At 45.7% G+C, this 17242-nt stretch overlaps 1 protein-coding gene across 1 annotated transcript; it reads left to right on the top strand.

The window, feature by feature from the left end:
- Positions 1 to 3362: 3362 nt before the first annotated feature.
- FASTKD2 (FAST kinase domains 2) lies at positions 3363 to 16931 on the top strand. Its single transcript, XM_048483329.1, has 6 exons — positions 3363 to 3568; positions 6879 to 7042; positions 10544 to 10762; positions 12544 to 12631; positions 15463 to 15577; positions 16493 to 16931. The coding sequence occupies exons 1-6, from the start codon at positions 3378 to 3380 to the stop codon at positions 16589 to 16591; spliced, it is 876 nt and encodes a 291-aa protein (XP_048339286.1). The 5' UTR covers positions 3363 to 3377; the 3' UTR covers positions 16592 to 16931.
- Positions 16932 to 17242: the final 311 nt, after the last annotated feature.

Here is a 17242-nt window from a genome sequence, read left to right as displayed (position 1 = left end):
ACATTTGGGCAGGGACGGACTGGGGAGTTCAGGACCAAGTGAACAAAGCGTGGTGTAGGGGTTAAGAGTGGTGGACTGTTAGTTGGAAAACCGGGTTCGATTCCCCACACCTCCACATGAGCGGCGGACTCTAATCTGGAGAACCGGGTTTGTTTCCCTGCTCCTCCACATGAAGCCAGCTGGGTGACCTTGGGCCAGTCACAGTTCTCTCAGAACTCTCTCAGCTCTAACTAAATCACAAGGGGCCTGTTGTGGGGAGGGGAAAGGCTGCGTAAGCCGCTTTGAGACTCCCTGTGGTTGAGGAAAGTGGGGTATAAATCCAAACTCTTCTTCTCTTCTTCAACCCTGGCAGTGTTGGAAGTCAGCACTACACGGGTGACTTGGCTCTGACCCCTCTGATGAGAGTGGGCACTAGCTCATTTATTGCGTCTGCCAGCGGGCGCCAATTGGGGCAAGAGGAAGCAAAAGGTGAGCGGACACTCACTGTGTTTCTTACCAACAGGCCTGAGCCAATCAAGTCGGGTGTAGCTGCTGGATCAGCTTGTTCTGCTGCTGGATCTGCTCGTTCTTGGCTGCCCGTGGCCCACCGGGAATTTTCCCAGTTAAGTTAAATGGCCGGTCTGCCCTTGTAACCTTTTCTTGTACTGTGGGCCCTTTCGCCTCCCAATATTTAACTGATGTTCAAAACATACAAGCTAAGTTGGAATAAAGGTGGTTAGAAAACCTTTATAATTACAATCCGATCCTGCTATGAGTAAATATATGATACTTGCTTTGGCAACTTAACACTATTAGAACTGTAATACTTCTACACTCTAAAGCTTGAAACAATCCTCACAATGTGTTTTATGTTTTTGTAAACTGTGGGGAGCAGGGCTTTGGTTGGAGTATCTGTTTATATGTGTATGGCTTGAGGCTAATAAACATTGAATTGAGCCTCCCAATATTTTGTGGCAGAGTTATCAAAACAGGACATAGGAAGTCACCCATTTACCCCTAAATCAGGGTTGGGAGATAATTTTCTCACTCAAGTAAGGAACAGTAATGACCTTCTATAATAGGTAAACATGCAGGTGTGCTGATTACTAAAGGATGACAGATTTTGGAGGTGAAGTAGAGAGGATGCAGGATACCTGGATGGGATCATACTCAGGAGCCCTCATCCAGTCTAGGTCAGGCACCTTGTCAGCTGCTTCACAGAGCCTGGAGCTACATCTTGTATAAGAGCAACAGGCTCTAAGATCACAGTCTCTTTCCTGGTCTGGAATCGCATGACTAAGACCCTGCACACGATCCAAAGAGCGACCTTGCAAATCATACAAAGCCCTGGTGATTCCTCAGTCTGGTTAGTCTGTCAGCTTGTGGGTTTCTGATCCAGGCTAAAATGTAACACTTTTGAGATTTTTGTCACACACAGGAAAAAAACACAGACAGAGGGAGACATACGCCAAGCAGACTTTCAATAGCAAAATGCAAAAACTGTCCAGCAAGCTGAGAAACAGGCAAGTACCTGAAGCTAGTTTTACAAGCTATGACACACGGCAAGCTCTCTGCAGGACAGGAGCAGCATAAAAGCCAATGTAACCCAGGTCCAATGGGGGGAGTGGGAGGGGCTAAAGAGCTCAGATTTCCCATATAAGGAAGAGAGAGCTCCAATTCCCTCAGATCTGTTAGAGGCCTGTGACTGGAGCCAACCGACTTCACAGTGTTCTGTTATTATGAACTATATTTGCATATTTCAGGGCTACCCTTGAAAGCTTGATAACCAAGAGAGAGGCCCCAGCAAAGAACAGCAAAGCTGCAAGTCCGCCAACAGTGCCAAAGGACACAGCTAGAGAAAATTGCAAAGGATTGAGACCCTGCTAGTCTGTTTTGCACAACAGGCCAGAACTATTACATGTTGATTATTGTTCTGCATTGGTGTACCACGTTTCATTGTTGTATTGCACATTATTGTTATAATGAACCGAGCACAGATTTAAAGTCTTTTGTATTGTCGAAGGCTTTCACGGCCGGAATCACTTGGGTGCTGTGTGGTTTCCGGGCTGTATGGCCGTGTTCTAGCAGCATTCTCCCCTGACGTTTCGCCTGCATCTGTGGCTGGCATCTTCAGAGGATCCTCTGAAGATGCCAGCCACAGACTCCTGTCTGGTTTAGGTTGGGGAAATAGCAGGAGACAGACCTTGTGCTGTGGAAGGATGGCCTCTGGGATCTCGATGGATTTATACCAGGGATTTTCCCCTTAGAAAGCCGATGGTAACCAACATTTAGAAATTCTAACTATTTTATTGTAGAACAAAATAATAAAAATACACGCACAAAATGGGTAATACATACACACAGAATTACAGAAAGTCTAAGATTCAGATAGAGGTGTTGGATAGATTGGAATAGTTGTGGGGCTGGGTGATAATTACCTTTCCTTACATGAAGAGGTTCAAAAGAGCAAAAACCAGTGCCTCTGTTGGTAAAGCAAGAAGATGAAGAAGAAGAAGAGGAGGAGGAGAAGGAGGAAGAGGAAGAGGAAGAAGAGGAAGAAGAGGAAGAAGAAGAGGAGGAGGAAGAAGAAGAAGAAGAAGAGGAAGAAGAGGAATAGGAAGAGGAGGAAGAAGAGGAAGAAGAGGAAGAGGAAGAGGAGGAAGAAGAGGAAGAGGAAGAGGAAGAAGAAGAGGAGGAGGAGGAAGAAGAGGAAGAGGAAGAAGAAGAAGAGGAGGAGAAGGAGGAGGAAGAAGAAGAGGAGGAAGAGGAAGAGGAAGAAGAGTTGGATTGATATCTCCCTTTCTCTCCTGTAAGGAGACTCAAAGGGGCTTACCCTCCACCCCTCGCAACAAACACCCTGTAAGGCAGGTGGGACTAAGAGAGCTCCGAAGAACTGTGACTAGCCTTTTATTTCCTTCAAAAAAAAACCCACAGAAAAAAACCTTAGGAAGAATTTACATAAAAACAAAAATATAACAACAGTGGTGGAAGATCTTGACATCAGTTTCTATAAATGGTTTCTAAATACCTAAAAACAAGTTGATGTGCCATTCATTAAAATACTGATAGAGTTCTAAGGTCCTCCATCCATTGATTTACCAAAGGTCGGCTTTTATCTTTCCAGCACTGTAATATAAGCTGTTGCAAAGGTAAGGAAGATACCACCACGGGCATAAGTGAACGCTGTTGTGTTAGGGTAATTAAATAAGATGCTGGCCCTGGATAGATTGCCGGAGAAATTCCAATATTCAGAAAAAGGATCTGAAGAGCTACCAATACAGCCTGAGATATTTTTATTGTCAGAATTCGTGAATAACTCACTGAAGTCATGGCTTGCTGGAATCACTGTTCAAGCTGCTGTCTCAATACTGCACAGTAAATAATGTTGCCTTAAAAGGATGTTCTTTGGATTTCAGGTGACCTTCTTCCTTTCTGCCTTTGAGGATCTTGGCTTCCGCCCAGCCACTCTGATGGATACTTTTGCTGAGAAAGTAATGTCTGATCCTGATTCCTTGAACATGAAAGATATTGTAGTTGTTCTCCGAGTTTATTCCCTTCTCAACCACCTCCCTGAAGGCCAAGATCAGCAGTAGGTTCTAGTTTTGGATTTATTTTGTTCTGCACACTTTCGTTCATTCATTTCTACACAACTTCTGGATTTTTTACCAAAGGCTATTGCAGTTGGATGTTGGCATAGGTAGCTTGGGCAAGTCCATGAAGGCTAGGCCTATCGCTGGTTGTAATCATCATAGCGAGAAATGGAAGTTTCATATGATTAAGATTTCTTGAGGACTTTCAGTTGCAGATTGGAATGTTTGTGCTTTCGCAGGGCAAACCTGACCATCCACTGAGCTGACTTGCATTTGGGGATATCCAGATTAAGGGACTCGCTGCTATTCCTGTCATTCTGTCACTTTGATCTTGAAACATGGCCAGCCGCCAAACGTAGACCTCCGCTCCGGCACCAAACGTATCAAGCCTTACTTCGGATGGAGCTGCTGAGTGTGCTCACCCCAGACTGGAATTGGTGTGGGATTGGAGGAAAAGGTGTTTCCATGATGAGACAGAACGCTCATGTATGCGGCTGTTAGAAGGGACCTCTGGGGTCATCTAGTTCAATCCCCTGCACAATGCAGGAAATTTACAACAGCGCCCCCCCACCCCTAGCCACCCTTGTGCCATGCCTAGAAGAGGACACACTCTCTCTCTCTCCCCCTCCCTCTCTCCCCCTCCCTCCCTCCCTCTCTCCCCCTCCCTCCCTCTCTCTCCCCCACCCTCCCTCCCTCCCTCCCTCCCTCTCTCTTTCTCCCCCTCTCTCCCCCCACTCTCCCCCCTCTCTCTCTCCCTCCCTCCCTCTCTCTCTCTCCCCCCTCTCTCCCTCCGTCCCTCTCTCTCCCCTCCTCTCCGTCCCTCTCTCCCTCTTTCTCTCTCTCTCTCCCTCCCTCCCTCCCTCCAGGATCCCTAGCCAATCTGGGCTAGAGGAAAATTGCTTTCTACCCCAAAGTGGTGATTGGCATTTCCCTGGGCCTGTAAGAAGGGACCATGAGAGCTGAGCGCTGACTCATCCCTTCTTGCCCTCCCCCCCACGATCTGTCAAAGTTTGCAGAATCAGCCTTGCTATCGCATGGCCATCTAGCCTCTGCTTAACAACCTCTGAAGGCAGAGAGTCCACCCCCTCTGAAGGAAGCCCGTTTGTCTGGAAGGTCTTCCTAAAGTTTAGCCCAAACCCTTTTGATTTGATTTCCACCTACTGGTTCTGGTCTGACTTTCTGAGGCAACAGGAAAAAAACGCCTCTGCACCACCCTCCATGTGACAGCCCTTCATGTGCTTGAAGATAGTTATCATTTCATCTCCCAGTCATCTCCTCTCCAGGCTAAACATACCGAGCTTCTTCAACCTTTCCTCGGAGAACAGTGTTTCTCAACCTGTAGGTCGGGACCCCTTTGGGGGTCGAACGACCCTTTCACAGGGGTCGCCTAAGACTCTCTGCATCAGTGTTCTCCATCTGTAAAATGGATAAATGTTAGGGTTGGGGGTCACCACGACATGAGGAACTGTATTGAAGGGTTGCGGCATTAGGAAGGTTGCGAACCACTGTCGTAGAACGTGGTCTCCAGACCTCTCACCATCTTCGTTGCCTGCCCTGGACATGTTCCAGTTTGTCTAGATCCTCCTTAAACGGTGGTGCCCAAAACTGAACACAACACTCCAGGTGAGGTCTAACCAGAGAAGAGTTAAAGTGATACCAAAGTTTCATGCAGTCTAGACTCTATCCTTCTGTTGATGCAGCCCAAAAATCTCATTTGCCTTTTTGTTGCCGCCTCACACTGCTGACACATGTTCACGACTCTGCTACGATCCCTAGATCCTTCTCGCACGTGCTGTTGCCCAAACAAGTCTCCCCCATCCTGTAATTAAGCATTCATTTATCTCCATTGGAATTCCCTTCTGCAGATCTCGTTTATAAGGGATTTCATCATCCCGAGATGGTTAAAGTCAGTGGGCTTAGAAAGGTGTAAACTGGGGTGTCCAACTCTGGTGCCCCAGATGTTCATGGACTACGATTCCCACCAGCCCCTGCCAGCATTGGGCACCCCTGGTGTCAACTCTGCTCAGAATGGTCCATTGAGATTAACTGGGCCCCACATATGCACTTTTTAAACATATGCTCTCTTCTTGTCTTCCTTCTTCACCCCAAGGAAAGGGGAGGAAAGGCTCATCCTGGTATCCAGTTGTCGATGGGCAGCCCAATCTAAAGGGGGGTGGGGCTGGTAATGGTGTTCGGAGAGCAGCGGCTGGGGATGATGCCACGGCACTGTCCCCAAAGAGGCCATTGGCGACGCAGGCGGTGGGGGAGAATGAGAGACTCCTTTCTCTCCCGGGGAAGCCCGTGGCAGCATATGTCTCACGCCACGTTTTTTGGTGGCTCTTTTTCTTGTTTTTTTAAGCTCCATGCTCCCCCCAGCATAATAGCCCCTCCACCAGTGTATTCACCCCTTACACAAGTGGAGGGGTCATCTGCATAAACGCAACTTTGCACCTCTTCCAGAGCTCTGTTTGTACACCCACCCACCCCGATTACACAGTTAAAGCCATAGCCTAACAAGCGGGGTAGCTCCATAGCTGTTTGGTGAGGATTGCAAATGTTGTATCAGATGGGAACCAGAGGCGGGATCCAGCAGGTTCTCACCAGTTCCCGAGAGTGGGTTACTAATTATTTGTGTGTGCCGAGAGGGGGTTACTAATTGGGTCTGCTTTTCCATTAGAAATTCCATTAGGTCCAAAAATCATCAAGTCCTGTTGTTTCCTATGTGGCTGGTTAGCGAAGGTAGAAAACGGGATAATTCTCCCTCTTGGGCTGTTTTAAAAACATGTTTTAGAAATATGGTAAAGTTCCTTGTTTAAGGAAAGTATCCTTCTTTTGATTTCTAGAAACAAAATTAAGTAATTGAAAATATTAAGTATTTGACAGGCAGTCAGTTAGGGGAGAAGTAGTTGTTTTCGTTGGCAGAAGACGATAGGACTTGCTATAATGAGTTTAAATTATGGACAGAAAGATACCAGCTGGAAATTAGGAACTGTTTTTTTACAGTAAGAGTTTTTTACAGAGAAATTATTAATGCCCCTCCCCCGGAATGCCTGGCCACGCCCCTGTTGTGTCCCGCCCAGCCCCATTGGCGCTACACCACTGTTTGAATCCCTCCACCATGGGAATCTGTAACTAAAATTTTTGGATCCCACCACTGATGGGAACTAATTACATCACAAATCAGCCATATTTTTTTTCTCATTTTCACAGGGCAATCCTGCGTTTACTAGAAGTTAGTATGTCTGGCTGATCTTTTTGAGGAATGTGTGTGTCAGAATCTCTCTGTCTGTCTTCCCCCTCCTTCTGAAGGTTCCTTGAGGCTCTGAATAGTGCCTTGACCAGCTATCTGCCCAGGATCCCCAATGCGGACTTACTGAGGGCTGTATGTGGATTCTGCATTTTAGGATATCTTCCCCAGCCAGCTCTTGACCAGCTGCTGCAAGATGAAGTCCTTCATGATCTAAGGACTGGAGGTTAGACCCTTGTTTTGACTTGTTTTCTTTTTTAGCATCAGCCTTCCGGCCGTACAACTTTGGGACATGATTCAGTCACATTCTGTGCACATGCATGCCTAAACATGGCCAGGTCCTCCACAGTGGAGTTCTGTAATCGAATGTCCACCTTCAGTTTATTACTGCTTATTTTTATCAGCAACATTTCATTCTTACAGAGTCACCAAGTTAACCAGCAAAACATACGAATTAAAGGCTCATTCCGCACATGCAGAATAATGCACTTTCAAACTGCTTTCCGAGCTCTTTGAAGCTGTGCGGAATGGCAAAAATCCACTTGCAAACAGTTGTGAAAGTGGTTTGAAAACGCATTATTTTGCGTGTGCGGAAGGGGCCAAAATCTTAAAAGACATTAAAGTCTATGCCCAAAGACACCGTTAAAACCAGAGCTCAAAAGAAGTACAGTTATCCCTTCCACATTGCAACTTTCCCCATCATGGTTTTGATGTATCACGGGTCGGCATAAGAAATTAAATGGGCATTTTGGGGGAGTTTTGCAGAAGCCGCAGACACAGAAGCTGCTGCTGCTGCTGCTGCTTCTTCTTCTTCTTCTTCTTCTTCTTCTTCTTCCTCTTCTTCCTCTTCTTCCTCTTCTTCCTCTTCTTCCTCTTCTTCCTCTTCTTCTTCCTCTTCCTCTTCTTCCTCTTCCTTCTTCCTCCTCCTCTTCCTCCTCTTCGTCCTCTTCCTCCTCCTCTTCTTCCTCTTCTTCCTCTTCTTCTTTATTATTATTGGGTTTATAGACCACCTTCCCCCGAAGGGCTCAGAAGAAGTTTAGAAACTCAGAAGCACATAAAATATTTGTACAGTATTGTATAATATCAGCATATTTTATCTTTCAATACCAAAGATATGCACTATTTATTTTTAGAAGTTAAAATGAAAGAAAAAAATTCAGACTTGTTCTCTGGTACGAAGGACAGGCCAAAACTTTTTACCCACTCTGTACTACTCCGTAAAAGTTTTCCAGTTTTATAAAAATTTGTCCAGCCGACTGTCCCTTAGTAGTGTTGTCAGCTTTGCCATTTATGAATATTCTGTAGTTTTCAGAATGCAGGCCTCTTTTGTTGGTATCTTATCATCTCTCCTTTTTTGTGTATGTACAGCCCTTGCGGCATTAGTCATGTACATAAACAGTGTTCCATATTGCTTAAAAAAGTCTTCTCCCAAAATTTCCAACAAAAAGGCCTCAGGTTTTTTTCACAATGGTTGTCTTTACAATTTTTTGTATTTCTCTGACCCCTTCCACGCATGCAGAATAATGCACTTTCTGTGCACTTTGCCGCTGGATTTTTCTGTGCGGAATAGCAAAATCCACTTGCAAACAATTGTGGATTGAAAGTGCATTGTTCTTTCTGTGCGGAAGGGGCCTTTAAATATCATATTTCTTCTACTTCTACTTCATATTTCTTCTGCTTTCTTCTACTTCATATTTCTTCCTCTTCTACTTCCCTCCTTGGGTGCTGTGATTTTCTCTACTCATCTTACTTCAAAATGCATACTACATTTCTTTAGGCATAAAGGCACATGGAGTGGATCATTTTTGGGAATATTCAAGTTAAGGTATTTGCTTCTGTTCACACACTCTAGGTCAGTGGTGGTGAACTTTTGGCACTCCAGATGTTATGATTGGCCATACTGGCTGGGGCTGATGGGAATTGTAGTCCATAACATCTGGAGTGCCAAAGGTTCGCCACCACCACTTTAGGTCATTTTAATTTAGAATAGCACTCTGGCACTTAGCCGTTCTGGCAAAAAATCATTCCGGGCGCCCAGTCTGAAAAATCTTTTGTGACAAATCAAAGCTATGCATTTGTATCAAAGACGTCCTTATTAGTCTGGGCCATCTTGAAAGACCTGGGAAGGTTTAGAGCGAGGATTCCAAAATCCATTAATGACTTTTATGGGTTTTAAACACTGCTAAGTACGGCTTCCTGGGTTATAGGCTGTTAACTTACACTTTATAGGTGTGTATCAATTCAGCTGCTTCAACAGATGTGTAGCCCTTGTCTCTTATAAAGAACTCCGGGTCTGACTTGTGGAATCCATGGTTGACTGTAACAGTATTTTCACAATTGATCATAGTTACTGAATCTCTCCTGAGAAGAGAAGGCGAATACGTCCTCTGTATTGTACCTGTAACCTAAGCAGCTCAAGTCTCAAGTGAAATCAAAGCTAATAGTTTATGATAAAAAGTTTACAGTTAATGTACGACAGTACCAAATATAGCCTGTACTGTGATTTCTGAAAACCAGCATGATGTAGTGCAGTGGTGGCGAACCTTTGGCACTCCAGATGTTATGGACTACAATTCCCATCAGCTCCTGCCAGCATGGCCAATTGGCAGGACCTGATGGGAATTGTAGTCCATAACATCTGGAGTGCCAAAGGTTTGCCACCACTGATGTAGTGGTTAAGAGCTGCAGGCTCTCATCTAGAGAACCAGGTTCGAATCCCCTCTCCTCCACAGGAGTAGCGGACTCATGTCTGGTGAACCAGGTTTTGTTTCTGTGCTCCTTTACATGAAGCCTGCTGGGTGACCTTAGGCCTGTCACAGTTCTCTCAGCCCACACGGAGGCAGGCAAAGGCATACCACCTTTGAATGTCTCCTGCCTTGAAAACCCAACCGGGTCTCCGTAAGTCAGCTGCGACTTATGCAGTGATATCCTTTCCCCCCCCCCTTTTTCAGTTGCATGGACACTCATTTAATTGCTAAAGCTTTCCCATCCGTAACAGCAGAATGGCAGATATACCTCTGCATATATCTTGGTGGCTGAACAGATTTCAGTTTCAGATTTTCAAAAAGTATTAGCTAGATGGGGTGTTTTCTAAGCAGTCCTGTGAAGATATTAATCTGTATTGTTGAAGGCTTTCACGGCCGGATTCAACTGGCCTCTACCCGGGCCAGGGCCTTTACAGCTCTGGCCCCTGCCTGGTGGAACACCTTGCCACCAACTGTCCGGGCACTGCGGGATCTTGGAGAGTTCCGCAGGGCCTGTAAGACCAAATTGTTCCACCGGACTTTTGGGGGGGCCGGCCGCTGATGAGCTCCCCTTTCCCCCCCTTTCCTTCCCCTTTACACTCTGGGTCTTAATACTTATGGGGGCCCTCTGCTCTCTTATCGTGTTTCCTTCCAGGGTGGGTTTATGAAGTTTTATGCTGGACGCCAATGTAATTTTGCTAATTTGCTGTTTTAATGTGGTTTTAATGTAATTGTTGTTTTATTGTGCTGTTCACCGCCCAGAGCCTTTCGGGGGAGGGGCAGTATATAAAATTATAAATAAATAAATGAATAAATAAATTGGCTCTGGAGGGTTTTCCGGGCTGTTTGGCCGTGGTCTGTTTAATCTGTTTCTTCTCAAGACTATCCCTAATTCAGAAGCGATTTAAAAGAGCCACAGGTTTAGGGTGACGAGGCATTCATTCAGTAATAATATTGTAATCTCTTCCCCCCCCCCCCCCAAGATGGGCAGAACGTGGAGCAAAACGAAATGATGTTGCGTGGCGTGAATCTTTGTCTAGCTCTCGATGGTCATTCTGAGCCAGGAGCGCCCTTACTGGTGGAGAAGCGGTCCTCTCCTCCCTCATCTCAATTTCCTGACATGCGGGACGTCCTGCTCACGCTCCTGGGTGACGCCAGTCTGTTCCAGCCGAATGTGAAGTTGACTCATGGCTACAGCATAGGTATGCGACTGAATGGTACCGTTCTCCTTGAGAAGAAGAACTGAAATTGGTAAAATATGATGGGTGGCCTCAGGCCATCTTAAGGCGGGTGGAGAGGGAACGGAGATTGTGAACATGCCAGTGCCGCTTGGTGGGTTAGAAGCTGACCAGCTGTCGCACAGATTGTGTGCCGTGGCAACAAAGAAATCTTTCTTCTCTGCAAAGTCCTCTAGTTCCCAGGTACCCGTGGGCCCGATTTGGCTCAGGACTCCAGTATGCAGGGAGAAAGAGTTGCACCAGCGTGGAATAGTGGTTGAGAGCAGTGGACTCTGATTTGGAGAACTGGGTTTGATTCCTCACTCCTGCACATGAAGCCTGCTGGGTGATCTTGAGCCAGTCACGGTTCTCTCAGAACTCTCTCAGCCCCACCTACCTCACAAGGTATCTCTTGTTGGGAGAGGAAGGGAAGGAGTTTGTAATCTCCTTTGAGAGTCCTTACGCTTGAGAAAAGTGGGGTAGAAATCCAAACTCTTCTTTTTTATATAATTTTCTCAACCTGAGATGGTCTTGGAGTGCAGCTATTTGCCTCTGGGGTTAAATTTACCTTTACTGATACCCTGAGCTGGATGACCCTGGGTAGTGCATTCTCAACCAGGATTCCGTGGTACCCTGGGGTACCATAAGCATGTCCCAGGGGTACCCTGACAATGCTACTGCCTGCCCCCCCACCGGAATCAAATGGATTTTGAAGGGGCGGGGGGAGCAGGGTTTGGAAACCTCATGGGCTTCCTTTAAACAACATTTAAAACAGCATTGTTTTATTTGCCTGAATGCGGTGTGGATGGGGGGGGTAGATTTAAAGGGAGCTTTCCCTTTAAATCCCCCCAAATCCATGCCGAATTTAGGCAAACAAACAACGCTGCCAGCTGTCAATGCTGCTTTCCCTCCCCTCCCCCTGCTTGCCACTCCCCCCACCTACAGGCCAAAAAAGGAAAAAACCCTAAAAATGCAAAAAAAAAAATTCAAATGAACCTCAGGGGTACCCTGAGATATGAAGAGCGAGGTCAAGGGTACCGCGACATTGAAAAGGTTGGGAAACACTGCCCTGGGTAGTTCATTCTCATTGGATTGTGGAAACGAAGCATGGTTGGCCTTGGTTAGTAATTGGTTGAGAGACCACCATGGAAGTCCAGGGTTTCTGTGCAGAAGCAGGCAGTGGCAAACTACCTCTGTTCATCTGTTGCCTTACAAACTACCACAAGGACTCACTTTGAGTGAGCTGTGATTTGATGGCACTTTCTACACATAGAGAAAGTCCATACCATGTCTTTCTCCTCCTTCCTTTGAAGTGAAATAGTTTCGATTTGATTTGAGAGGAGCTGGACGCTTAGTTTTGGGTTAGTCTTTGATCAGTGCTCAGTCCTGTGAGAAATCTCTTCATAGGCCCCTTCCTAGACATGTAGAACAATCCCCTTTCAATCTCCTTTCAATGCACTTTGCAGCCGGATTTTACTGTGCGGAATAGCAAAATCCACTTGCACACAGTTGTGAAAGTGGATTGAAAGTGCATTCATTCTGCATGTGCGGAAGGAGCCATAGAGGGTAACCTTTTAACTAGGTTGTATTTCTTCCCAAAATGCAGCTTCTGTCAATGGACTGTCAGGACCAATACATAGTACAAAGCGGGAGGGGTGAATCAGTGGAAATCTCGTCTGAGCAGAAGCGTCTGTTATGCCGCCAGCTGAAAGAAAGGCTAAGACTCCTCTTTTCCCGTCGCCCATTAATGTATCCTCTTTCCCCAGATTTTGAAATCCTGATGGATGCCAACAGAAGAAAGGTGGTCCCAAGCAGTGAAACCGACCAGCCAACAGACAGTCCCAGCGTTCAAAGGTGCCTTTATTTGATTACACACTTAATTTGCAAAAACGTAGAGGAATTAATTCACTAGTGGAGCGGCCTTTGTTTTTGAGGTTTCCATGGAAGAAGTCAGTTGCCTTCTGCTGAAAGTATTATTTCAGTAAGCGGAGAGTAATAAGGGATTGCTTGCCTTTGTTGTTCTGTCTGTGATGTAGCATTTGGGTTCATAATAGAAGAAGAAGAGTTTGGATTTATATCCCCCTTTCTCTCCTGCAGGAGACTCAAAGGGGCTTACAATCTCCTTGCCCTTCCCCCCTCACAACAAACACCTGTGAGGTAGGTGGGGCTGAGAGAGCTCCGAGAAGCTGTGACTAGCCCAAGGTCACCCAGCTGGCGTGTGTGGGAGTGTACAGGCTAACCTGAATTCCCCAGATAAGCCTCCACAGCTCAGGCGGCAGAGGTGGGAATCAAACCTGGTTCCTCCAGATTAGATACACGAGCTCTTAACCTCCTACGCCACTGCTGCTCTTAATAGCCGTTTGCTCACCTGGTTTCTTGTTGTGATGAAAAATCCCCTACAGCCAGCCGGACAAGAAGGCTTTTCTAAACTGAAGGACCCCTCCTCCTTTTTTTGTCAGGTCTTGTGAGTGCTGCAGATGTCCAACCTGCCTTTATCAGAGTTGGGGGAGAGGGGGGTGGCATTTTGGGATTTACGCGCAATGCTGGATTAAATTGAAAGGAGGCCAAATCCATGCAGTTCCGGAAGGGAACCAAATACTGCGGGGGACTTGCCAATTCAGTAGTGGAACAAGAACCCAGTTGAGCTTGTGGAGTTCTGCAGCTTTGTTTTTAAAGATGAAATCTGGGCAGGCGTTTCTTTATACATTAAGAATCAAGCCAGATCTGTTTCTCCTCGTGCCTTTTGTGGCCACTGGAGTAATTGTCAGGCTCTCGAACGTGGAAATAACAGAGACCGTAGGAAAGTCCTAAAGCAGTTTATTTCTTGCAACGCGTAGAGTAACAATAGAAAGCAGGATCTGAGCTAGAGAGCTCAGATCCAGGAACTATATCCTTCAACCCCCCGTTTCGCCCCACACCAAATGTCCCTTACAGTTTCTACAACGTTTGCACTACAGAGCTTCAAAGAACCTGGGAACCGTTCACGCCTTCTTGCAGATGAGCTGGCGCCAGGAGGTTGCCAGGAAGGGAAGAGGGAAACAGGAAAGCATTTACAGGAAAACATTTGCAATTCCCACACAGCAAGACATCTAGGCACTGACAGGCATGGTCCTGACAGTAATTACATTTGTACTTGAATAGCTAAGGTTCCAGCAAACTCTCCTGCACTATTCCAATGGGAAAGAAGTCCACACTATTGCTGGGGACAGTGCCTCTTTTCCCCCTCTCATTTCACCTACTCCAGCATCTGTCAGTGAGCACGGAGGGAGCAGGCAAACCCCCCCCCCCATCAGTAAAATCATGCTGCAAGGACTCAGAACCTCCTTGCCGTGCTAAGTAGAAGCCGTTTTTGCTCACGCCTCATGCAGCTGTCTTTTGTAATTGAATCCATGTGTCTAGTAGAGGGAAGGAGCATGAAAGAGAGGCAGTGCTGAAGAATTCGCTCTGATATATTAGAAGGTTGTTAGGTCTCGGACCTTTGGCCAATAAACAGACTCTGGATTCTTGATCGGCAGCGTTTATTGAAAGGCAGCACCCAGCTTGAGAAAGCCAGTTCTGTCCGACCTGGTTTTCCTGGGTCCCTTTATTCTTGCCCGTTCCATCCTCCTGTTTTCCCAGAGAAAGTGTGAAAGGAGTTGTTTGAAGGCTGTAGGCACCTCGAGGTCACGATAGGGATAGATGCCACTACCTCACTTGCCTAACATCCCATTTCTCTGAAGAATGGCTCACCAAGGTCACTAGCCGAGTTATCTACCATCCGTGTCAAAGCTGTAAACATCAGAAGAGAAAGAAAGATAAAGGCCCTTTACATATCAATCAAGTTGCATATCAATCAGGTTACATGAGAGTTACAATCTGATTACATACACCAGGCTTTGTTCCTGACAATGGTAAAGCTAAAGGTAGTCCTTTGTGCAAGCATCAGGTCATTTCTGACCCTTGGGGTGATGTCACATCATGACATTTACTAGACCAGGGGTCTGCAACCTGCGGCTCTCCAGATATTCATGGACTACAATTCCCAGCAGCCCCTGCCAATTGGCCATTCTAGCAGGGGCTGATGGGAATTGTAGTCCATGAACATCTGGAGAGCCGCAGGTTGCAGACCCCAGTACTAGACAGACTTTGGCTTTACGGGATGGTTTGTCATCGCCTTCCCCAGTCATCTGCACTTTACCCGCAATATGATGGGTACCACTTTACCAACCTTGGAAGGAGGGAAGACTGAGTCAGCCTTGAGCCGGCTATGCGAAACTGTCAAGATCAGACTCGGGTCATGAGCAGATCTTTCACTCCAGTAGTGCAGCTTACCACACATTGCCTCGGGGCTCTTTTTGAAATCTTAGGCAGGTTCAAACGACTTCCCTGATTCATAAAGTTCCGTCTGCATGTCGATCAGCTGCACCACAGGGGCAAAAACCTCTGCAACTCTGTTGTGTCGGTGGGAAAGGGGTGGGAGGAGATAAAGAAAGGCAGGCCTGATAACGGCTCCCACGACCCCAGGAGGAAATCTGTGCGACCGTGAGGATGCCATTTTGTCTCATTTGTCTGCAGCATAAACAAGCTGGGCTTCTTCAGATGGAGCTTAATTCTAAATAGCACCGGGTTAGTGGCAATGTTCTTTGACCTCGTGCTATCCAGTTCACTGCTGTCATAGACATCATGACTGCCATTGTTGGTTCTAGGTTGGCTGTGCTGTGTGCACCAGTTTCTGCTTTCTGCCTTGGCTCAAGACACCCTCGCGGCAGGACGGCCATGAAGATGAGGCATCTGAGACTGCTGGGCTATCACGTGGTCCTGGTAAGAGGAACCGAAATGGCAACCTGTGTCTAGTTCCATGGGATAAATTATTATTTTAGCTTGTCTGAATCTCTGTACTCCAGAGGCTAGGCATAAATTCCCTAGGGCAGTATATTGTTTGGTGCCTTGAACTTATTAACCTCTGAATTCCAGAAACATAGGAGCAAACACGCTTCAAAATACGTACTTAGTTTTTACAAAACATCAAACAGCTGGTCGAAGAAAAATGGCTTCTATTGGGCTGTCAGTGGATTCACTTTGCCCTTTGTCCTATTCAGAAGCTTATACAAAATTAAAAGGTCAGCTATTGGATAGAGAGTTCTCTACCCAAATCACTGCCCAAAAACTTGCTCCCCCCTGTATTTTTCTATCCCATTTGAACAGGGTCACTTGGCACACTACCTGTACTGCTTAAGAAACCTCGTTCAAAGGAGAGCCATAATGCTCGCCAAGTTTAATGTTATGCCTTCTGCCTTGTTGCATGGCAGATTTGACAAGCAAGAAAAGGCTAAAAGATTGTGCCCATGTAATGCTGGCTCAGTTGAATCTCTGGCCCACTAATTATTACATTGCCCCAGATTCAAGGAAATCAGATCCAAGTATGTGAATCTTACTCCTTTACACTTACCCAATCTCTCCAATTTATTTTGATTACACTACTTGCTGGACAATCCTGATCCTTCTCTCTGTACAATAGTGGCAGACTTTCTCCTGGAAATTATTAAATGCCAGTAGATTCCCTTTCACTTAACATTTATTTCCTATATTGCATATTTATGGGTTTTTAAAAATCAGTTCTTTACTATTGTTGTATTGTTGTCTATGCCAATAAAGACTTGTTGTTGCTGCTGCTGACAAACAGCTGTCTTATCATTAGGATCAAAATTGATACTCTCTTCTGCTTTTTTTCTCCAGGTTCATTATCCAGAATTTCAAAAACTGAAGAAAAATGAGGCAGTTCAGTTCTTGAAGGGAGAAATATTTTCCTCAGAAGAACACCTTGGGTCTGATTAGAACGTCCGGCATCGTATGAGTGAATTTATGGCATTGCGGCGTTTGGTACCCTTCCGGAAAGAACTGTGAACAAGCTTCTTTAGTCATGCGTCGTTTGTCCTTCTCAGTTTTTAACTAACAGATTTAGAATCTCGTCCCCCATCTACATTTTTTTCTAATAGGAAGGAAGGCACAGCGGGGCTTCGTTGATGCTTCTGATGCCACTTCAGGTGGAAGCGGGAGAAAATATAGAATATGTGATAAGAGAACACAATCTATACAGTGTAAATTATAATGTTGCAAAATGAATAACGATCCATGTAAGTTGCTTCCATCCCCAGTAAAAACAAAAATTGGTGCATGACAGTTTTCTGTTATTTTGTCAGCTACAATGAGAATGTTAGGGGATACATTCGTTTATCCTGATGTCTGTGGTGCCTTTTGGAAGTGAGCCCATCTGAAGAGGACATCAAGATCAGCATCAAGGATTTTATTGTATCGCCATCGACCTTCACAATATAGGATATAAAATAAAAGTTAGATAAAGAAATAAAACACAATATAAATGACAGAGGAATATATAATCAACAATCACACGGCTCCCACTTTAGGAATCTTCCCAGTATTTAAATAGTCAGTGTACATCCTACTTAATGGGCAGCTATTCTTAGT

This window comes from Sphaerodactylus townsendi, linkage group LG02 (assembly GCF_021028975.2).
Source record: "Sphaerodactylus townsendi isolate TG3544 linkage group LG02, MPM_Stown_v2.3, whole genome shotgun sequence".
Lineage (NCBI taxonomy): Eukaryota > Metazoa > Chordata > Lepidosauria > Squamata > Sphaerodactylidae > Sphaerodactylus > Sphaerodactylus townsendi.
Note: the sequence above shows the minus strand (reverse complement) of the source record. Positions and strands in the feature narration are given on the sequence as shown.